At 32.4% G+C, this 24361-nt stretch overlaps 2 protein-coding genes, 1 long non-coding RNA gene and 1 other non-coding gene across 4 annotated transcripts; 2 read left to right on the top strand and 2 right to left on the bottom strand.

Moving 5' to 3' along the window:
• Positions 1-2854: 2854 nt before the first annotated feature.
• On the bottom strand, positions 2855-3922 carry LOC144572708 (uncharacterized). Its single transcript, XR_013517790.1, has 2 exons — positions 3625-3922; positions 2855-3227 (listed from the first exon to the last, which is right to left on the bottom strand). It is a non-coding gene; the product is annotated as an uncharacterized LOC144572708 (long non-coding RNA).
• A 3661-nt stretch (positions 3923-7583) lies between these two features.
• On the top strand, positions 7584-12039 carry LOC144572263 (calcium-dependent protein kinase 17-like). The gene is made up of 8 exons (XM_078321755.1): positions 7584-8852; positions 9702-9845; positions 10112-10264; positions 10348-10463; positions 10598-10765; positions 10896-11120; positions 11268-11405; positions 11594-12039. The coding sequence occupies exons 1-7, from the start codon at positions 8033-8035 to the stop codon at positions 11388-11390; spliced, it is 1749 nt and encodes a 582-aa protein (XP_078177881.1). The 5' UTR covers positions 7584-8032; the 3' UTR covers positions 11391-11405; positions 11594-12039.
• Positions 12040-13657: 1618 nt separating this feature from the next.
• TRNAC-GCA (transfer RNA cysteine (anticodon GCA)) lies at positions 13658-13729 on the bottom strand. The gene has a single exon. It is a non-coding gene; the product is annotated as a tRNA-Cys (tRNA).
• Positions 13730-22238: 8509 nt separating this feature from the next.
• Positions 22239-23552, top strand: LOC144572531 (uncharacterized). The gene is made up of 2 exons (XM_078322137.1): positions 22239-22458; positions 23299-23552. The coding sequence occupies exons 1-2, from the start codon at positions 22332-22334 to the stop codon at positions 23418-23420; spliced, it is 249 nt and encodes an 82-aa protein (XP_078178263.1). The 5' UTR covers positions 22239-22331; the 3' UTR covers positions 23421-23552.
• Positions 23553-24361: the final 809 nt, after the last annotated feature.

Here is a 24361-nt window from a genome sequence, read left to right as displayed (position 1 = left end):
AGATATTTTTCTTTTCGACCTATTTTCAATTATTTTGTAATAGTTTTTTTTATTTATTTATTTTTGATACATTTTGTTACTAAATTTTTGAAACTAATTTAAATATTAATATAATAATTAAACACAATCAGTCACGTTACGCGTGATCACACGTGAAGTGACTATTTGCATGATGTGACTGTCCTCTATCATTTTAATCACGTCACGTAAATAAATTTTGATTGTGTAATGTGATGCAACCAAGTCAGAGCGTGATAGTCAAGTTATATTTTTCATTCTCTATGCTATAGTATACATTCTGGTACTTTTAAAGAAATTATCAATCGATCGGAGAAGAAAAGGTCAACGAGTTAATATCAAAAGTTATTTTAAAACATTATGATTTATGGAATTTATGACAACTTATACAACTTGTCTTGATTATATACATAGTTCATTAAAAAAAAGGGGTATATACTATATAGACTATGCTTATGCTTGCTTATAGGCTACGTGCTCCATGTTTTAATTAAGGAAAAATTGTGTCAATGTCACTTCAAAACCTCTAATTTTGAAAAATCTCACTCTATAGTTTGAATTTATGCCAATGTCACTATAAATTTGATTTATTTCTAATTTTATCATTCTTATACAATTCTTATACTATTTTTATTAAAAATAATCTGAAAAATTCTGTTTTAGAATACGTATTTTTGTATTTCCGATTATACCCTTCAAGTAAAATTAAGAATCTATTTCCCACAGCCGATCCCTCTCTGCCTCCTCTCTTCTCTCGCCGATCAATCCCTCTTTGCCCATCAATCCTCTCTTAGGCTGTGCTCCACATGAGTGGAACGGAGGGGAAAGAAAGGGAGGGTGCAGGAAATCTGGGAGAGTTACTTGCTCGGCTAAACAAAAGCAGAAGGGAGGGTAACAGGATTACTCTAGATCGACAAAATCCGTCCCCTTCAAATCGGGGTGTAGCCGAAGGAAAAAGGGCCCCACTATGACAATTTACTAGAGTTTACGCTTTTCCCGTTTCTTCATATTTTTTCTTCTATTTTCCCTCCTGCCACAATTTACAGAGTTTATGCTTTGCCTTCTTCTCTGTTGCCTTCATGTTTTTAGTCAGGTAAGATTTCAGGCATTTTTTTTTCTTTGCTCTGTTCGTTTTTTTATATATTATCTTTCAAGTTCAAGTATGTGCTCGTTTGAGGATCTTAGAGCTGATTCAAATGCCTTTTGGTTTGTAGTTATATTGTCTCTTGGTTTTGATCCATTGTGGAAATTGGCTTTGTTGATTTATATGTTAAATGTAGAAAATCTTAGGATGCACGTAAGCTGTTCGATGAAATACCCATTAGTAATAAGATGCAAATGAACTTGATAAATGTGTAAGGGTGCTATGGTCACGACATCACATTACAGCCCTTTAGAAATCATGTCATGTAGAATATCCGTTGCCTTTTAAACTTCACCTGCCGAATGCCCTTTAGAAATCATGTCATGTAGAAAATCCATTGTCTCCTTAATTACACCTATTGATGACCGTTAGAAATCATGTCATGTAGAAAATCTTTGCCTTCTCAATTTCACCTGCCGAAGAGACTTTAGAAATCATGTCATGTAGAAAATCTCTGCCTTCTCAATTTCACTTTTCTTGAACAGCCCATATGTGTTCTAAAATATGACGTTCAACTCAAATCCTTTACAAATCATGTCATTTTGGCGAATTTGAAGCTGCTGATACCAGTCAGCATAAGGAGTCAGAAAGGAAAATACGACAACTTCTAATTGACTGTATTAGTAATTGTACATAAGGAGGTGAATTTTGTAAATATTTTTTATAAATCAATGAATTGTCAGAGGATGAAGGAATTGAACATTTAGGGCACAAGTAAATGTTCAAGAAAAGAATTAATAATCATTGTGATACAAAGATACACAACAGGTGTAGAAATTAGCAAATATGTTTTGTATTATATATGGTGTAGGCATTAATCCACAACAAATTGTCGTTAGTCCTTCATCTTTAAATGTATCAGGCAAAAGTTCTAACAGAGTAATTTTGGACAATAGGACTTAAACTGACTGGCACAGTGAGAGGAGCAGAGTTAGTCTTAGAGCTGCGATGAAGAAACAAAGCACATAAGTTACAGAAACCGATAGCATGAGCTGAATAGAGTTCTAGTTTTTTTTTTTTTTTTTTTTTTTAATTTCTTATCATGTAATTAGTAACAAATTCAGAATTTGTAGTGTTGTGGGTGGAAACTAGTAAATCGGGGCTTTTTTAATTGTAAATTTTTTTTAGTTATGTTGAGATTCTTATCTTTTGTAAGCATAACAATTGAATGAAGAGTTTGAAATCGAAATAATCCCTTTATATCATGGCATTAAGGTTCTGGTGTTTATTTTTTAGGTTTTGCACTAGGGGCAAAACTGAAAAATAGTGAAAGTAATTAATGATTTCTTTTGAGGTTTTGCACTAGATGTTGTTATTTTTTATTATGATGGAGTTGTATTACTATTCAAACATAGAGTTAAGTACATAAATTTAAGCTACAACTAAACATAGTTCAGGAATTGAAAATACCAAAAATAAATAAAGCTAGTAACAGTACTAAAACATGAGAAATAACAGATACTGGTAAATTTTCCACATGGCTTATGCAATGCCATTACATAGGGTCAGCTGCGTGTAAATTGAATAAAACTAAAACTGAAATTAAACAATGACAATAAAAAAGTTACAGTAACCTGAATAAAACTAAAACTGAAATTAAACAGTGACAATAAAAAATTACAGTAACCTGAATAAAACTAAAACTGAAATTAAACAAGGTATATGAATCCATATGACAACAAATTAAACAAGGAATATATATCAACCAACTAATATTAAACTGAAATTAAACAAGGTATATATTGTTGTTTCAGCCTACAACCAATTCCACTACAAAATACTGGAGACCACGTAACTTTTTCATGTCAATCCATTTAACAACAAAAAATTTAAAGATACCCAAAAGTTTGAATAAACTGAATAAAACTGAAAGCAATTCGAGAGCTATTCAATTCTTGAGTTTGTTACTAATTACATGATAACAACTTATAAAACTCGAACTCTATTCAACTCGTGTCATCCATCTCCGGGTCTTGTGTGTTTTTGTTTCTTCATCCCAGCTCTAAGACCAAATCTGGTCCTTACACTGTGCCAGCCAGTTTAAGCTCTCTTCTCCAAAATTACTCTTTTAGAGGAAATTTTGCGTGATACATTTAAAGATAATAGCAAAAGGCAAAGATATATCAATAGCAAAAAACAAGCTTGTTCAAAGATATATCAATAGCAAAAGGCAAAGATATATCAAGTCTACCAAAAAACAGAATGAGCCTCATATTCTACTTTGTTCAATCATTTCTAACATTTAACATTCTCTAATCGTTTGCCTTGCTCAAATCAAGCTTGTTTAGCGCTTTGAAGCAGGCCTGCACTAGTGCTTGAATTAGCTTGCTCAGTTGTGATCTAAATTTAACAATCACACAAGCTGGTTGACAATGTATGAACAAGAACCAAACGGGGAAATTTGGTACCAGTAACACGAAGTACCTGACAGTGTTATCCAAAATTAGTAATTAAATCTTTACCTCAAAATCGATGGAGTGTGATCAGGTCGCCAGAGAGACAGAGAGAGGAGATAGGCACGAAGGGATTCTTGAGTAAACACCAAAGTGAAGAAAGCAGTGATTACTTTAGAGCTCGTCAAATTCCAAAATTAGCTTTGAATGGGGGAAATCGCATGGAAGACATGATGCACAGGAGATTGAGAGAGAGAGGCACCAGAGATTGAAGCTAGGGTCGCGATTTCTGAGGAAGGGCTGAGAGAGAAAAGCACGGGAGATTGAGAGAGAGAAGCATGAGATTGACAGAGGGGCTGGGTTCTGATTTCTGAGAAGGGTATTCTTGTCATTATTATTATTAAATTTTTTTAATAGAGTAATACAGTATTTGGGACAAAATTAGAAATTAAACAAGTTTAGAGTGGCATTGGCATAATTTCAAACTTTAGAGTGGCAATTTTCAAAATTGAAGGTTTTGGAGTGGCATTGGCACAATTTTCCCTTTAATTAATATAACTGAAGACTTCATTAAATTATGTTGAAATACTGTCATCCTAATTATTATTTTTTAAATTAGTGACTGAAAGTCATCTAACATCTTTTAATATTTATAAAAAAAATGTCATTTCGAACCTGTAATTTTTTTATATAGAAAAAATTATATTTTGTCACTGGATAAAAAATTCTCATCTTGGGGCTAATTATTATCTGACAAGTAAAGACACGTGTCATCTTTCTCTTTAGAGGAAAGAATTTGACGAACATTGAACATATATATTATGGCAAGCAGAAGTTTATGTGTAAAGATTTATAATCCAAATTTAGCAGAAATTTTAAGAAAAAATATCAATTGGAGAAGAAGGAAGTCAATGGGTTAATAATAATCTAATAATGGTAGCTGCTAGACTAGAAATATGAAAAAAATAACATACAATTAAAAAAAAAGGTCAAAAGGGCTAATGGACAATTTAGTAAAACCGCAATATTTGACAAAGACATAGATTGAGGAAAAATAATGCTCAAAATCAATTCTATCAAGTATTCAAGTTGGTTACATATTATCTAACTAAATGACTAAAATATTTATGAAATCAGAAACTGATGATCTGATGATATTAGATCTACCCCTTAGCTTCCTCAATTCCGCTAAAATATTCACCGAGAATGTTCAATTGCCTCGTTTAATTTTGGAGACGCACTTATTGGTTTTGTTTAAGATTTTTCCTTCTAATTCTTTTTTTCCCTTTTAGTTAATTAATAGCAGGACGATCTAAAACTATTCAAAGAGTGGCCAGACACTTCCATGATTTTAAAATTTTAATCTAGTGGTCTCTATCTCATGTACATAATATCATTTTTAATCACATGTTCCAAACTCTGATATTCTTTTTTAATCTATTGTCTCTTGAGCCAATCAAATGGACAACAATTGATCTTGAAAAAAAAAGATCTCAGATTAAAAATTTATACAAAATACTAGTCTCTCAAATTAGTAAGAAAAGAAGAATACAATTTTAGAATTTTGTCAATAAAAAAGACAAAAGGTCATAAAAGGATATTTGTTGAAAAAGAAGGTCGGCTTCAGGGAGAAATAAAAAGAGAAAGCTAGGTACCGTAAAATCACGCGGGTGAGGGTGACGCATCTTGTGAACCACAAAGAAGATGAACCATGAAATTTCAAGGCCACACATAATATAGACGAAGTAAATCAAAAATATTAATTAAATCATAATTATAGTGTAGTGACTGACACATACCCGAAATTTTTATTAATATTTAAAAAAGTTTATTAAATTTCAAAAACTACACACCATGTTGTGAAATTTCGAAATCTGCTCGGCAATTTTTTTTTACGAAAATTCAATTTAAAACCACAATTTTTTTTTTGCAGTTTTCAAATTCTAGAACTGCAAAAAAAAAAATCTGTGGTTTTAAACTTTGAATTCCAAAACCGCAATTATTTTTAATAATTGACGGTTTTAAGTTTTTTTATATTATTTTTTAATTAAACAAAAATGCTTATAATTTTTTTATTTTTTTATTGAAATATTAGAAATATTTTATATATTTCTTTGAAAATAGATGGAATACTATATAATTTGATTTATTAGAAAGACTGCCACAAATAATCCGGATTAACATTTTCCAGGTTAGATTTTTTGCAGTTGTAAAAAAAATTAAAATATTGAGTTGTGTTATTGAAAAAAATTTAAAAATGTTTTGAATCTAAGTTATTAATTCCAGTTCAAAAGTCATTTATAGATAAATAAAAAAAAATATTGTGATTCTTCTATTTTTGAAAAAACAAAAGAATTGTCTGACAAATCTCTCACAAAAATTCTCATTGAAATTCTTTTTTTACAATTCTTTTTTGTTATTTTCGTCTCATTGAAATTCTTTTTTTACAATTCCTTTTTGTTTTTTGGAAAATAGAAGAATTCAAATATTTTATGTATTTACTTAGAAGTGAGTTTTTATCGGGATCAATAACTCAGATTCAAAATATTTTTTTTTTCAATAACACACAGAAATATTTTAATTTTTCTTATAGCCGCAAAAAATTCGGCCTGAAAAATGTTAATCCGGGTTATTTGTAGCAGTCTTTCTAATAAATCAAATTATATAGTATTCCATCTATTTTCAAAGAAATATATAAAATATTTCTAATATTTCAATACAAAAAATAAATAAATTATAAACATTTGTGTTTAATTAAAAATAATATGAAAAACTTAAAAATGCCAAAAATAATTGCGTTTTTGGAATTAAAAGTTGAAAACCCCAAAAGAAAATTGCGGTTTTAAATTTGTAGTTTGGACAGATTTCGAAATTTCTCAGCTTGGGGTTACGGGTGTTCATTGGGTTAGGTTTAGTCGGTTTTGAACCAAACCAAATTAGTTTGGACCAAACGGTTCAGTTTTTTCGGTTTAATGGTTTGCTTTGTTTTTTTAAAACTGAATTATAACTTCGGTTCGGTTCGGTTTGGTTTGAAAAAATTCAAAATCAAAATAACCGAACCGACTGAACTTTTATATATTATGAATTTGGTCTGGACCGCCCTAGTTTATTTCTTAATATCCCGATTTATTTCTTAATCAATTGCCTTAAATACTCCAGTTTATTTCTTAATATCCCGATTTATTTCTTAATACTCCGATTTATTTCTTAATATACTTCGGTTTATTATAAATCAATTGCTTTAAATAAAAAATTAATATATTTTGGTTTGAACCGAACAAATCAAAATAAAACTTTGGTTCGGTTGCAATGCTAAATTAGTTCGGTTTGGTTCTATTTTTGAAACCTAATTATAACTTTGGTCTGCCTAGTTCGGATCGAACCGATGAACACCACTATCTAGGATGTAGATCTTGAAATTTAATATATTTTTTTGAATATTAATAAAAATTTCAGCATACTTTCGTTTCTAACATTTAAAAGAGGTTGAAATGTACATAATCCGTTAATAAAAAAGAAAAAGAAAAAGTCGTAATTACAGATTCTATATAATTTATTGCTCTCAATTTGCTTTAAAATTGTTAAGTTACTGCAAATATAAAAGTGTCTGAAGAAAAATAAATGCTAAAATTACTAATTAGACATTATTTATTATTTATGATCTGCTGTTTATGACTTTCTCTCCTTTTTTTTTTGTTTTTTTTCGAATAAAGTCGTCCGGATTGACTGGGTCTTTTTATTTGAAACGCGCATCCGGTCCTATTTTAATGAACCAAATCGGACAGAGTCCGGTTCCGGTTTAATCGGCAAGCCGGTCAGGTTAACATTAGAAAAAGATCAATGGAAGATGAGGTATTGAGGTTACTCATTGCAGCAAATGATCCCCGATTAATGTTGTCCAGATCCTCTTAAGTATCTCAAAATTTGTGCTCACATAAGGACCGTCTGATCAGAATCCGAGCCAAACCGGAACGAAATGGAATGAAAAGATCCTTTAATATTCGTGCCAAAACAGATCTGACGTTTCGGATGTAAAATTAAAATTTGAGTTACTTTAGGTGAAATGTATTCCTATTGCCTTGTTCATGTTCAGAAACAAGTATGTCTTAGCTGGATACAACCCCTTTTTGCTCATCTCCTCCAGTTCCCCGTAATTACTTTCCCAGATCCTCTCCCTCCCTCGCACTTTTTTTCGCGGTAATTCTCAAATTCAGTTTACTGTCTCCTCTAAAATAGTAAAATTCTCTCTTTCTCTCTCCGCCTCTTCCCCCGCCGGAGAGATCCATCGGAGAATCCTCCTCCGCCGACTCGGAGAAGTTAACCAGCTTCAACTTGATCCAAGCTCAAATCTTCCCCAATTAGGCGCCATCTATAATTCTGATAGGCGCCGTACCTGATTTGACCCGGGAGAAGATGCGAACCACTAATTTCTCTATCGGTCGATCCTGATTCAAAGGAGAAGTTGTATTGATTCTCCATGGGCAACACCTGTGGTGGCCCACCGGGCACCATTGGATTTGGATTTGGTTTCTTCGATTTTTCGCGTTTTGTTACCACCCGGTCGCGTGAATTACCCAGTAGCAGCTCCAACCCGTCTGACCCATCTCCTTCCACCTCTTCTCCCTCACCTTCTCAGGCCCCAAATCCAATCACAATCCCTCCTTCCGAGCATTCCAACTCTCCTAAATGCAACCCTGAATCCATTCCGACCCCGGCTGAATCTAACCGCAACCCGCAAAACAAGTCCCCGCCCCAAATCAAACGGGTTGCAAGTGCCGGGTTAATGGTTGACACTGTGTTAGGGAGAAAAACAGAGAAATTAAAGGACTTGTACAGCATTGGCCGGAAACTTGGCCAGGGACAGTTTGGCACCACCTACTTGTGTGTCGAGAAATCTACAGGGAAGGAATTTGCATGCAAGTCAATTGCAAAGAGGAAACTCACGTCGGACGAGGATGTTGAAGACGTCAGACGGGAGATACGAATCATGCACCATTTAGCTGGCCACCCGAATGTTATTTCTATTGTTGGTGCGTTTGAAGATGCCGTGGCTGTGCATTTGGTCATGGAGCTCTGTGCCGGCGGTGAATTGTTTGATAGGATAATTCAGAAGGGACATTACTCAGAGAAGGCGGCTGCTGAGCTGGCAAGGGTTATTGTCAGTGTTATTGAGGCATGTCATTCACTCGGAGTGATGCACAGAGATTTGAAGCCAGAGAACTTTTTGTTTGTTAATCAGGATGAGAATTCAGCTCTTAAGACGATAGATTTTGGGCTGTCAATTTTTTTTAAGCCAGGTAACTGATGTTTTTTAGTTGCTCTTTGACACATGCAGCATAAATTACTTTAGATTGAGATTCGTGGTTTCTACTAGGTGAAAGTATGTATTCATCAATGCACAACAACAACAATAACAACAACAACCAAGCCTTAAGTCCCAAACAAGTTGGTGCAATTTGAATATTGTTTGGTTGTCGACCAAAAGCTGGTATAATTGACCTATCTATGTGATGGAAAAAAGTATCTACAGCAGAGGCGGAGTTAAGTACAACAAATGGGGGTCAACTGATCCCCATTTTATTATGACTTTTGTATATGTATGATTTTCTATGTAATTTAGAGTAAAATGTCATGGATACCGTAAATTGAACCCCATTCTCAACATGAAAACTTTATATGATTGATCCCCATAGTTTGAAAGTCTGGCTCCACCCTTTTCTAATTTTTCAATCATTATAAGTCTTGATGTTGGTTGTCAAATGCATCTCCATATTAAGGGTTTACACCATATAGTAACTTTTATAACTTTTGGTTCAAATAACAAAGACGAAACATGGGTTACCCAGATTAACTGGATTAGTTTTAATCAATAGTATTTAGCTGTGTTCTGTTGTAATCAATAGTATTTAGCTGAACCATGGTTGTGATAGACAGATTTAGCCAGCTTGAGTTTTTGACTTTTGAAATGAGATCTCTTTCAAATTTTGAATGGTACAAATTCAACTGGATTGGTTCCTATTTTTCTTCTTTCTCTTTCTCTCGTTCTCGATCTTGACTTCTGTATCAAAGGTTAAGAAACAATGTGCTAAACTGCCATTCATGCAAATGTATTATTTTGCTGAGAACTTATCTCTTTTAATTTTTAGGTGAAGTACTGACTGATGTTGTCGGAAGCCCATATTACGTGTCACCAGAAGTATTATTGAAACATTATGGCCCTGAGGCAGATGTATGGAGTGCTGGTGTAATAATTTATATATTATTAAGCGGTGTACCACCTTTTTGGGATGGTTGGTACATTTATTTTCATGTAGTTTATACTTGTTTCTTAACAATGACTTTTTACTTGCTTAGTTTACCTATATGTTGCATTATCCTGAAATTTTGTTAAAATGAAAAATGTTCTTATACAATAGTAGATATGTGCCGAATTACATGTTTATACTGATTGCCTTCTACTTTAGCAGTATTATTAATACTACTATTATTGGTTGTCACGTATTATTCAATATTTGTTGTTGTTATATGATTTATTCTTTTCAATGTGCAAATGCAGAAAGTGAGCAGGGGATATTTGAGCAAGTATTGAAGGGCCAGCTTGATTTCTCGTCAGATCCGTGGCCTGCCATTACTGACGATGCAAAAGATCTCATCAGAAAGATGCTTGTCAGAGAGCCCAAAAAGCGCTTAACCGCCCATGAAGTTCTATGTCAGTTCTTTTTTACTTAGTATTGGTGGCACTAGCTTTTCTTTATGTAGTTAGTGCTCATGAAATGTCTGTGTATGGCACAGGTCATCCTTGGATGAGAATAGATGGAGTAGCACCTGATAAACCTCTGGATTCAGCTGTTCTAACTCGGCTTAAACAATTCTCAGCTATGAATAAGCTCAAGAAAATGGCACTTAGAGTAAGTTATTTTTTTTCTTAGTTATATCCCTATGCTCCTTTTGTTATGCTTGGTAACACTTATCTTAAAATTTAGGTTGAAACTTTATAATTGCAGATCATTGCCATTAAAACTGAGAAACTGTATAATTGCAGGTAATTGCGGAGAGCTTGTCAGAGGAAGAGTTGGCGGGTTTGAAGGAAATGTTCAAGATGATAGACACTGACAATAGTGGCCAGATCACATTCGAGGAATTGAAGGCCGGATTGGAACGTGTCGGTGCAAATCTCAAAGAATCTGAAATTGCAGCTCTTATGGAAGCAGTAAGTGTGAAATATTATACCTTCATATTTGGCCTTTGGTATGTTACTATTTGAGGAATTTGAGGATTTTGATCTTTTCAGCCTTGCACAAGTTATAATTTTTTTTTTATTTCAACTTTAATATTATTAGGCAGATATAGACAACAGTGGCGCAATAGACTACTCCGAGTTTTTAGCAGCGACAATAAACTTCAACAAAATAGAGAGGGAAGACAACCTCTTTGCAGCTTTCTCATACTTTGATAAAGACGGGAGCGGGTATATTACTCTGGATGAGCTTCAAAAAGCGTGCGAGGATTTTGGGATAAATGATGCTCGTCTCGAGGAGACCATTCGGGAAATTGACCAAGATAATGTAAGATGCCAGTTTTTATCTTTATATAACATTTTTGTGGGATTTTGCCTGTGTACCCATAAATCTTACTATTTCATATTTGTGTGAAATATTAATCATTTTGTCCTATCCCATCGTGTAACAGCCACTCTTTATTTATTTATTTAGGATGGAAGGATAGACTATAGTGAATTTGTGTCAATGATGCACAAAGGGAATACAGCTATTGGCAACAAGAAGGGTGTTAAGAACTACAGCTTTGGTCTCAGAGAGGCTCTCAAGCTTGGATGAAGGCCGTGAATTTAGGTAGGTACACTTTGTATCCCAATGATTGGTACAGTTCAAAAATAGCATTTCGCAATACTAATAAGTAGGTGTTGGTATTATTTACTTGACAGCCTAACAAGAATGGTTAAGTTAAATACAAAGAAGTAGAAAATTAAAGAACTTAAGGCAGCAGTAACTTATCTTGCACTGTTCATTTTATTTGTCAGATGTAAATATCAGTTCATATAGAAAAAGTTGCTTTCAACAGTGGGTCAACAACAGCCATGCAATAGTATACCTGTCACATTGAAGGCCCAAAGCCCGAAGTCCCTGTATTCTGAAATGTGGTACCAAGTGGCCGAATATACCATGAAGCCTACTAGAATTTTGCGACTGAAGCTGATTGCAATATTAGCAATTTAATAAGATTTTTCCTCGGTACCAAGACTGAGCAACTCGGTTGTACATTTCTTAGCTAAGGTTAGAAATAGTACTTTGTTCATGATGCTGTCATTTGTATTGATTTTTCATTTTTGAGAGCAAGATAGCTATGTTTGTTGCTCTTGAATCAGTATGTTTTGTAAATTCTGTTACCAAATTTGTTATTTTGTGGCGGTAGTTGAGCTTCAACTTTTTATTTGAAAGAACTCGGATAGCTGCAGTATGTGGCAAATGCATTTTGATGTAACACTGAGAGCATCATGATGTTGTCATTTAGTTGATTTTACTACATTCTTAACCGAACGAAGTTGAGTTCAACTAAATCATATTTGCATGTTCATAAAACCGAAAAAGAATCCTTCGCTTTACTGACCAAATCTGCCCTTGCTGAACAATAAATTTAATAATGATGTCTAAATGCCATTACTGCATGAAAAAATTGGAACTCTCTCAGTTGGCATGTGCTAAATGTGTTTCATATGATTCTTTTTTCCTAAACCGAGCTACCTATTTTCCTGATTTCTGCACATTATCAGTATGCGTTGTCATTGCAAAATTTTCCTAGTTTAACACATTGTTAACATTGTGACAACGAAAGAAAAGGTGTGTGTTCGTCTCCGGGTGAGTGCTCAATATTCAACCACAAGAATATCTTTGTTTTGTATAGTAAACTGGTAATTGAACTTTTCTGATCTTTTATCCTTGACCCGCCAAATTGCATGAAATAATAATAAAGATTTAACAGTAATGTCATTTACATTTTTACTGTCTGAAGCGCTTGTAACTCAGTCATATTCATTTGTGGGCGGAACATAAGGGCCTTCGCTGAGCCTTTACCAGTTAAACCTCCCTCTACATTTGAAGCAATGGATACTTTCTCCTACACCTCTATCACTGTGCTATAGACAAACAAATAGTTTAGGTTCGGATCGGCGGTGTTAAAAATTCGTGATTTGGTACAATAAAAAGAAAAGAAAAAAAGAATCCCAAAAAAGCCCCCCAAAAATTTTTTCTGAAAAAATAATAATTTTTTTGTTCGCATTTTTCTCATGAATAAAACGTATTATACGTTTTTTTTCTGTTTTATTTGGAGTTCGGTTCGAAAACGTCAAAAAACAAATAAAACGTAAATAATTCACGAATTAAACGCGAGTTGTGTGACTGTGTAGCTTGTATACTGATTGTACAAGTCCTCCCTGCTCACTTCTTTTCTTAAACAAACTTTTTTTTTATCAGCGGGTCTAACCTTAATTATCTTCAAGTTAACTAAACCAATTGGGCTTAAATTTCCATTGATTTTTCTAATTAATTTTAACTTTTAGCCTTGATGTCGATAATTCGATAAATGATTAATGTAACTGTAATCCATAAATAGAAAAGAACAAAGAAATTAGAAACTTATTTTAATACTAAATTTATAGAGGAACCTAAATTATAGATGGAACATAAATCACCTCTGAATTAGTTGCATAGGGAGAATTTCTAGTGTATCAATCTAAAATTTTAAAATAGTCAATATCACCATAAAAACATCATAATATCCAAATATATCAATAAAAACTTAAAATTTTATTTTATTTCCTTAACCTTTTATTTAGTTAATTTAAAAATTGAATTGATAATTTTATCGTTTTATTTTAAATGGAGGCGTCTGTTAAATTTCTAATAGTATTTGACTAAGAGATGAGAGAAGGAAGACTAAGTATGTTTTTTCCTCTTTTACTTGGACGTATGTGGGGGCGGCAAATTTCATTATAAATCACAGCAGGTTCTCTGATTTTGATCGAAGGTTCGGCATCAGCTTAATTTAACCAGATATTCTCTACAAATGAAAAAAAAAAAACCAAAAAAGGGCCCAACCGGGTTCGAACCGGTGACCTATTGATCTGCAGTCAATTGCTCTACCACTGAGCTATGGACCCATTTTGAAATGAGTCGACTTGTTTTTCTATTACACGTATATTACAGAAGTTCCCTAATGTAATGTATCCCTCAAGCATTCGATACAACTAAGTAGTCAAAAATAAAAATAAAATTCCCAAAACAAAAACATACTCGGAAACCTAACATATATATAATAGTGTCAACCTCACATCACATCACAGTGTCGAGTCGAGAACTCGAGATTGGAGAAGCACAAAAAAAGTCTCTTCGGTGTGTGAGAGATTGGCGACAGGTCTGCTACATTAATTGTGTAGCTCAGCGACGTCGGCGATGAATATTGAATTGGTGTAATTGAAAGGTGAACTAGAAAAGAGGGCTGAGAAGAAGATGAAGCAGCATAAAACAGGCGCAGGAGACGGAGAGAAACACCACTCCATACACAACTCTCACAATCACAACCATTGTTAATTTGTATTGTATTGTATTGTATTTGTATCACCTATTCACCTCCCTCTTGTAATTCTACCTCCTCTTTAATACTCTTTGTTCATTTGTTGTTGGTGGATAAGAGCGAAACCAAGTCAGAGATTCGTTTGCTTGCTTATTTATCAACCGCTCGGGTTCTGCTCACTCGCCTTAGCCAAATTACAACATGCTCCCTCAAGATTCATGAAATTACTAAATAAATACTAACGCTCGGCTATTAATGCACGAGCATCAATAATATATTAATCTTTTTCTTTCTTCAGCGACGAAAACCATGAATTATTTTGTTCAAATATAGATCTTTTACTTATATTCTTCTTCGCTTCAATGAACCTATCATTCTATTGCATTCCACAATCTATCATTTTCATACATGGAATTATTTAAATTCGATGCACTGTTTTCACAAATTGAATGTTACCATGCTTACGGGGTTGTATTAAAAAAAAAATTTGAATGTATTGTTACCCGTAACAACGCATATGTATTATGCTAGTTTTGCTAATAAGTTAACTATTTGTACCTCATGATATGAATTATTTACAAACAATGCCAAATATATATGTAAAACTAGAGTGTTCTTAAGCTCACCAAGGTGTTTAGTGAGCTTAACTTCAAAATATATTATATCGGTTTCAAACAACAAATCTAAGCCGTTGAAATCCATCTACTTCATGAGTGATTAATTTACACACAAAGATTTTAAATTTTCGAATTATTTTAGTATAAAGTCAAGCGGTCAAAATTAAAATGTTTATAAATTAATTTTAATGCATTCATTTTTTTAACACTTTTTGACCACTTGACTTTATACAAAATTAATTTGAAACTCTAAAAACTTTAAATGTAAATTCATCACTCGTGAAGTAAATCGGTTTCAACGGTTTAGATTTGTCGTTTGAAGCTAATTTAATAGATCTTGGAGTTAAGCTCACCAAATACCTTGATTTATCCAACAACATTTTCATGAACTTCTTAGTTTCAAACTTTTGTTTAACAAATGTTAGAAACTTTTCAAAATTCTGAAACATAATTACACTGTAGAGTGTAGACCTTTTTATATCAAAGAAAAATTGCATTTATAATTAAGAATAATCATTTATGTACCCGCGCTACAGTACCCGCACATTACTTATGCTACAGTGCCGCACAGTACCCGCATTTAGAGGAATAATGTATTATGGTCTCCACTAATTATATTGTGTCCACTAATTATTATTCTTAAAAGATATTATATAATCTCAACTAATTATTATTCTAAAATTCCAGTAGCACCCTTTAAAAGCCTCGGCACTAATTCCGCATCAATATTTCTCTAAGAAAAATAGTTGACCTCATAAAAATAAATACTTCAGTGCATAGATATAAATATTTTCAATACTTAGATATTAATACTTTCAGTGTCATATGCAAAAAGAGGAGGGATCTAATTACAACTTTATGGCAGTTTAGGTCCCCACAAGCAATTATGTAAAAATTACAACATTGTTTACTATATAGATATAAATATTTGTGTTCTTTGAACTATATACTTCAAGATTTGACTATTAATATTAAAAAAAAGTTATAGATCTGGAACGATTGCGGTCCCCATAAACAATTATGACAGTTTAGGTGCAGGTACGACATCAGAAATTTCAAAAAAAGTTGCGGGTATGATTATTTAAAAATAATTAATTTATCATTTACATTGTTTACTATATAGATATAAATACTTGTGTTCTTTGAACTATATACTTCAAGATTTGACTATTAATATTTTAAAATAAAGTTACAGATCTGGAACAGTTGCGGTTCCCACAAGTAATTATGGCAATTTAGGTGCGGGTACGACATCATAAATTTTTTAAAAAAGTGCGGGTACGATTATTTAAAAACAATTAATCTATCATTTACATTGTTTACTATATAGATATAAATACTTGTGTTGTTTGAACTACATACTTTAAAATTTGACTATTAATATTAAAAAAAAGTTACAGATCTGAAGTGCAGTTATGGCAGTTTGGTCCCCACAAACAATTATGGTAGTTAAGGTGCGGGTACTGTAGCGCGGGTACTCATAAGTCATATCAGCTTTCCAAATTAATAGGTAGACCTTTTTATATTAAAAAATTCTACAAAATTACAAATCAAGCATTTGTATAAATAATTAGTTATTGCCATTTTCAATCACGTAAAATTAACATTTAGAATTTAAACAATGACCGTCCTTTCGCACATATAATACATCTTAATTTTAGTGATAAAATATCCATATCTATTTTAATTATTCATTCCTATAGAGAATTTTAATGATAATATCTCTTTCCAAACAGGTGCGAACCTCTGAATTTTGAATTTTTATGAAAATTTATAGGTTCAGGCTAACTGTCTTTTTCAAAATTTTATTTGGCTCCTCTTAAATTATAATTTGTAATTTGAGTTAAATTTATAGTTAAAATTATAATATATTTTTTAATTATGATTAATAATTAGATTTAGAAGTTAAAATATTAAAAACTAGAGATGAAAGCATTTTTTTTATTTAGTACTCAACTAATTAATAATTTTGAACTAATTTAACTATTTAAAATTAATTCGCTATTTTCTTGATCAAGTGACTAAAATTATGAATCCCATGCTCCCAAGGACCCAAACTCGTATATATGGGTCTGGATCTCCTAAAGTAACTCAATCTTTGGGTTTTTTGATCGAGACCGTTCGATTCAAATTTGTCGCTTGAGATTGCTTCGCGATTCGAATTCATCTCTCGAGATGTGTGCACTCCATTTCAGATAGATTATCACGGATTCAAATCGGAAAACCCAAAAATTGAGTTACTTCCCTGGATCTGAGCTCAGTATATATCTATACCTTTTTTATTTTAATTTTGACTATAGAGAGTTTTAGTTTTCTTTGGGCACGAATAGGAATGCGTGGTGAGATTGTGAGTTATAATTACCAGTAGGTAACGTTATGACGAAGGTGAAAGGTCCTTGAGGAGACAGGAAAGAAACCTATAACTAGCCTACTGACACGTGTAAACGAGCTGTTGTGGTCAGAAAGAAGGAGCGCGTATCCTCTGAGATACCTCTATTTTTGCGTGACCTACGTGTCCTGTGCCTATTCGGAGGTAGCGCAGTGGGGCCTATTATTTTTACTTTAAGATTCGTGTAGAACGTATTTGAACAGTTGATTTTTTCCCTACAAAACACGCAAAAGTTGAGATATCTCAGAGGATGCGAATTCAGAGAAGGCGGCTTCCAAAATTTTGTGCGGGGGCGGGAAATAAAGAATACTACGTTTGAAATTTTGGGATCGACACGTGTCTCGTGCTTACATCTTCTCCAGTCACAAATTTGAACAGTTCTCTGTGTTTTAAAATGTAGCAGAGGTGACGCCGGGACGCTCTCAAATTGTGCGAATTTTGATGTTGAAATTATCATACTGTAATATTAAAGCATTTTTATTCAAATTTTAAACATTTGATTTTTTTACACAAAGAAAAACATTACCTCTGTCGCAAGATTAAATACTGATTTTCATTATCCATCATAATTTTATTTTTCTTTTGTTTAAAGAAAAAAACTATTTACGTTATTCTCGGAATATATTAGAAACTTTCACATCTGATTCATGAAGCAAAACAAAAACAAAGTTTTAAAAACAATATTTACGTAGTAAATATTGAGTAAATCCTTAACCGTACTCGTGAGAATTAAACATCATATTCATTTCATCGCTTTAATTAGTTGATTCATTAAGATTGCCTTTCAAAAAATTATTTTTAAACAGAAAATTTCTAATTTTGTAGTGCTTATTTGAAATCATCTTCAAATATTTTTTTTTTAGTTCTATTAAAATTTTATTGATATAGTTAGAAATTCTGTCCTAAAATTTCATATCTAATAGATGCATAAATGTGAGTCTATAGTGACATGGATTTTACATAGCGGCTCGTACTGTGAACTTCTCTCTCTCTTTAAGATCTGAACCAATGTTACAAATGACGTTATGCTTTTGTCGGACTGTTGGAGTACCGCTGAGTAATTAATTGGTACATGACCAATTAATTGAAATTTTACGGATAATTTTACAATTTCACTAAAATTACGCACATATACTAATAATATATTAAAAATGATTAATTTAACTTAGTAGAATTATTAAATAAACTCATTCTAACTTAGATTCATTGTTAATTAATAAAGTTTTTTACAAAATTGTCATTTAGAAAAGATCCAAGTAAAACAAGACAAAATATAGTGCATATGATAAATAAATAAAGAAAAAATAATAAAAATGACAGACTAATGGATAAACGAAAAATGGACAACTAGTCGGTCGTAAAAGCATAAAACATAACCATTTAACAATGAAAACAGGTGATAAATCAGATAAACCGGCCAATTAGTTGATCTCATTTACAAACATTCTTCCAACAAGTTTGTATGTGACGATTTAATTGCCACTATTGACTAATTGACCGATTAATTGGACTAAATAACCATTTTTTACAATACTGGTCAAATGAATTTATTCAATAGTTCCTAATTCTGGAAAGAATTTAGCTAGTTGCATCTAGGAATTCTAATAAGACAAAGTTAAAACTTGACAGCTTCGATAAATTTAAAAAAAAATATATATATATATATATATATTTACTCAATTTAACAAAAAGGCTGAAGAACGGATAGCTGAATGGTCCTGTACAGATACCACTGGAGAGCATCAGGATTGTTTCCAAAACATGGGGAGAAGTTGGAGCGTTGGGAGTTACTTGCGGGATAGTTTTGGGGAATAAGGACATGGAAATTACGAAGATAAGTTTTTTTTTTGGCGGGATTTAGGGAATGGATACCTTTCGATTTTCATTTTTTGGAGTACAACTAACGTAGGCTCGGAGAATATCTATTTCTACAATAGGAATATATATTGAACTCGTTTCAGATCTTCTCCAATCTAACTAATTAAATGAAAGTTTTCATAATTTTTAAATTAAATTAAATCAATTAATGGACTTGGAAATTGTATTCTTTCCTAATTGGGGGCGAAACTGGTGGCAACTTTAGCCCGGCTCAGATTAGATTAAGACTAGTTTGTCGTCCATGGGGCTCCACCGACCCGATTTTGATATTTCATCAGGAATAAAAACGACGGGCTTCAAGAAAACGGACCGGATACAATTAATTAATTGTAACTTTGACAAGAGCAATAACTTTCTTATGCAGTTATGCCTAAGCGGCTAAGCCTAATACCCTGCACATGCACATGCACATGGAAACCTTGTCTATCCTTAATTCTACATGTTTTTTTTCTCCGACAGAAGCCAAGACAACAAAGGAAGAAAACAAAATCGATCAGGCCAACCGCCAATTTAATTTAATTGGTATGGCAATAGCAAATGGCAACAACCTCAATAAATATATATATATTTCATATTTGCCATTTGGGTCAATTTAAGTTGTTCTTGTTAAGACGACTTCATTTCTCCAAAGACCGTGACCTTCTAGATGCACTCGTCGTTGCAAAAACTAAAAATAATAATGACTTTATTATTTTAAATTAATATTTCTCAAGTTGAGGAAAAATACATAGGAGATGACAATAGGGATGTCATGCCATTGTTTTAATGTAATATTTTTTGTTGCCTATGGATGATTGAATATATGTTTTCTTTTAAATATATATATATATATATATATATATATATATATATATATTTTGTCAATTTTACAGTATTGACGCTGTTACCGTTTTAGTGACGCTGTTGCCATTGGAATAAAACTAGTTTCAAGAATATAACACCAGTTTAAATTACTTTAAACAATAATTCCTATGTTGTACAACTTAGTATAAATGTTAGATTTAACAATACAAACACCGAATTGAGAAGTATCAATACCAATATTAATTATTTTTAGAGAACAGTTTCTGCATCATGCAACTTAATTCATCAGTATAAATACTAAACTTCAATAATATCATTTTCCTTCATTAATTTACTTCAAAAAAATAATAATATTTATGTCATACAGTTTAATTAATATAACCACCAATTTTAATAGTACAAAATTTTACAGCAAGTACAAATAATTGAAACAATGGCATGACATCACGTTGGGAGTATGCCGTGCCTTTTTGTCATGTGTCATGTCGTATTCGCATAGGCGCTGCACATTTTTAAGAATGAAAATCATATTTTCTTTCTGGTTTTTTTAGGAAGACATTTCAGGATACTGCAGACCTAGTGAAAAACAAAAACAAAATATCATGAATTATATTTATAGTTCCAACAATCATAATTTCAAAACTAACTTGAAATCATCATTTAATTTATATAGAAACCTACCTAAAGAATAAGTATATGCACGCTTAATCAAACTGTAAATGAAAAATGCAGTTTGATAGATAATACTAATAGAATAGAGTAGTATAACTTAATAATGGTCTTTTTATGGGGCTACAAGCATTTCACTTGGAAAAAAAAAATCATATTTGACTGACTATAAAAAAAAATGGATGATATCATGGTGATCGTGTACTTACTTTATTAATTAGTAAATAAGACTTAGTCTTCACGTTATTCTTTTAAATTAAATGACTTGAAGTATTTTATATTTAAGATAAGAGTCTGATAGACTGGTACCAGTTACCAAATCAATTTAGAAGCATTGTGATTGTAGTATCTATGGATAAAATATTAGCCTTTCACATTTTGATCCATGTGCCTTTAACAACAACAAGTCAACAATGGATCAAATGACGTCCCATAAATCCGGTGCAAGGTCATAACCAGACAGCTCTGATATAGTGATATGGATAACACCTTCAACTAATTTACAACGAATTATTAACTCCTGGGCCCTTTTTCTTAATATAGTTTTTTAGGAGGGGCAACGATGTGAAAACAAAGTTGATTGGAAAGTCCTTCGCAAAGCGTAGTCAACGAAACGAAGTCTCACGCAGGTTACAAATTTGCCTAAACCTATTGTACAGATTGCGGTATTCTCCTATGGTCAATGAAAAGTGGGATCCACTATCAACTTGACAATGATGTTAGTAAAAGACCATGTCTAATCACACATAGAGGGGACAAATCTAAGATTGGTCTCCGTCCAATCATTAATGCTCTTGGTTCACCAAACGAAGAAAAAACATAGTTAACAATACCGTTTGAAGATTTCATTAAGAAAATACGGTTTTAATAACTGTTTTTAAGGTACGACTATCATGAACCGTATAGAATGGGATTATGCAAAAATATAATTTCACAAGTTAATTGATACTAAAGTTCGTTTGCACAGAAACAACAATTGAAATATACAAATATGCGATGTCTGTTAAACAATAAATATGTAGTGATCAACAGTTGTCGAAATAATATGCGGTGTATGTTAAACAATAAATACGTAAGATATATAAAGTTTTCAAGATAGACGTCATCTTGTTTTTACTCTTGGAAGTCATTTTCTACACTGGAACAATTACAATACCATTCAATGACATTACATCACAAAAAAATATTAATTTAATGATGCCTTTGTAAGTTTTAAATTTTGCAATATTTAAGTATTGAGAAAATTCAGATATAATTGTCGCATACTTTATTTATTAAATTGTCTATTTAACAATAAAAAAATTTAAATAATAAAGATCTTTTTATAATTCAATATATATAACGCGGATATAGCATTATTTAATTATTAAAGTAGTTTTCTTGAAAAAAAAAACTATTAATATAATTTTTCAGATCTCGAAGTACATCTATAACAGACGTACTTATTTACAGTTTTCTTTATTTTTGAAAAACTTATAAATTTAGATACAATGTACATACAGTTTCAGAAAATTACCATATAAATGTTCCAAATTTCAACCTTCCAGAACCAGACCAAACTTAACAAAAAAAATGGAATGTTTAAATAAAGACAAGTGGTGCACCGACTCTATCCAAAGCTTCCTCCCCTTCGAGATAAAGTCAAATCTCAAATGAAACGGATCCCTACTGTTACTTCTAAAAACAGCGTTGGTCTCTCTTCTCTTTCCCTCTCGCCTTCTCGCCTTCTCGCCCTCTCTTTCCCCTGCTCCCACCAACTCTCATGCAACTAATTCCCAACCCAAAATTCAACGACAAACTCAAAACAAACCTCTTCAATTCAGCTAGAAATCATGTCGAATGAGACTTGTGTCGGTTTCATGGCCGTTGTCGCGGTCTCAAGCAGCGTCGTCTTCCTCGCGCACCAGCTTCACCGACGCCTTGCCACCGATTACATGAAGAAGATCGAATTGATTTACGGTAATAATCCTCCATGTTCTATAATGATGACCATTGTTCAAAGTTTAAAAATTGAATATTTTATTTCTTTTTATTTTGTTGAAACGGTCAAATTGTCAAAAGAACTTGAGCCCATGCCATTTTGGACTTTTTTTGGTAAGTCGAAAACAAAAAGGTTCTTTACTTCTTTAATAATTGTTTTAGAACCCTCTCATGTTAGAAAGAAAGATGCATCCCTTCTAATTTTGGGGTCCGGTTGGTTCTTCTTTAATTGTTTGGAAATATCTAATTTCTGTAAGATCCGAACTGTTCATTTTAGATCCAAGGGTTCAGATCAAATTTAAATTTATAATTTATACCAAAAAAGTTGGTTCGAGGACAAGTGATCTAGACCATCAGATTTGCAATGGGTGGTACAGATTTTTGACATTATTTTAATTAATATTCAAGGGAGTCCTTTTGTCAAAGAGAGATCATGATTAATCATGAGTCATGACTCAAAAAGGAATGAAAATGAAACATGATGATGACGTCATGGAGAGGATCGTTGCATTTTTTATATCTTTAAACTTGAATTTGAAAATTAAATTTGGTGGTTGTAGAGGGGAAGATCAATTATCAAATTTGGTGGTTGGCTTTTCTTGTGGGATTCTCCTACCAATGAAGAAACTTGTTTGAGAAGTATGTTTAAACCACTATATGTTGCCAAAAATAACTTTACCATGAGTAATAATTAAATAATTGCAGATATTTATGTATGATCAAACTGAAACATGTCTTGTAATTAATTATAAAAACATTGAGCCTCCAACTACACAATGTTACTCATTCTATTGCATTTTTTTCTGCTGAAATATTTAGGTTATGATCAGAAGCCATCGATGAAGAAGAAGGTGAGGTTTGCGCCGGACGTGATCGAACCATCGTCAAACAACAAGGAGTACCGGAGACGCCATGTGGCCGCTTTCAGTCAGGTTCACTGACAGTGAAATTAATTTGAAGCACTTGAAAAAAAAAAAATGAAAAATAAAGTGCCTGTAGAGAAGGTTAAGAAGCCCTTTTTAGAGTGGTGGTATAACCTGGTATTGGTAGTTTAATTAGGAGCAGTACTGTACCACCAAAGATAAAAAGATGGTATATATTTAATTTAATTGGTGGTGGGACTGGGACTGGGACGTGGGAGGGCAGTGTTTATATTTTAGGAACTAGCAATTTTTATTCTGTGTCTTCTCTTGTCTTGGGGAGTTGGGGGTTGTCATGTAATTAAGCTCCCTGTGCAAAATTCCAAAGATTTGTAGTTAGGTGGCTTTCCTCGTAAATTTTTGTAAGTAACTAAATAGTAATAATAGCAGTCAGCGGAGCAATTGGAGCTAGAGGTCGACACCTGTCCGTCTCCACTTAAAAAAAAAAAGTTTTACAAATATATTTTTATTTTATGTCGTTTTAAAAAATTATAAAAATATACTTAAGCTTTAATAAAGTGTAAAATTTGTCTACTCTTAATTTTTTTTTTCCCAAACTATACTTCTATTTATATTTTTTCAGAAAAAAAATAAAAAAAATATATGAAATTTCCGTTCAGATTCCACTTTGGACCGGTTTGTATATGAAATTTCCTCGAAACTTATTAAAGGCGTGCACTGCACGGTATGGGAATGGGATGCACATTCTGCGAAGTTGTACAATTTCACCAAATAATATTCATAATCATAATCAATCAAACGTGCTAGCATGCTACCAGATCTTGAGGACTGGAAGGTCAACTAATTAAATTCGGAAGGGGCGTAATGCAAGAAAACCATCCGTTTCATGCACTCAAAACTTCCACTCGAAAACTTTTGTTCAAATAATATTTAAAATCTATATCAATTGCTATTAGATAATTTCGAAAACATTTTTCAAGTTTTACGTAAAAGTAGTTGTA

Source organism: Carex rostrata, chromosome 20 (assembly GCF_964058835.1).
Source record: "Carex rostrata chromosome 20, lpCarRost1.2, whole genome shotgun sequence".
In the NCBI taxonomy this organism is placed as follows: domain Eukaryota; kingdom Viridiplantae; phylum Streptophyta; class Magnoliopsida; order Poales; family Cyperaceae; genus Carex; species Carex rostrata.
This window is presented reverse-complemented; position numbering and strand designations above follow the sequence as displayed.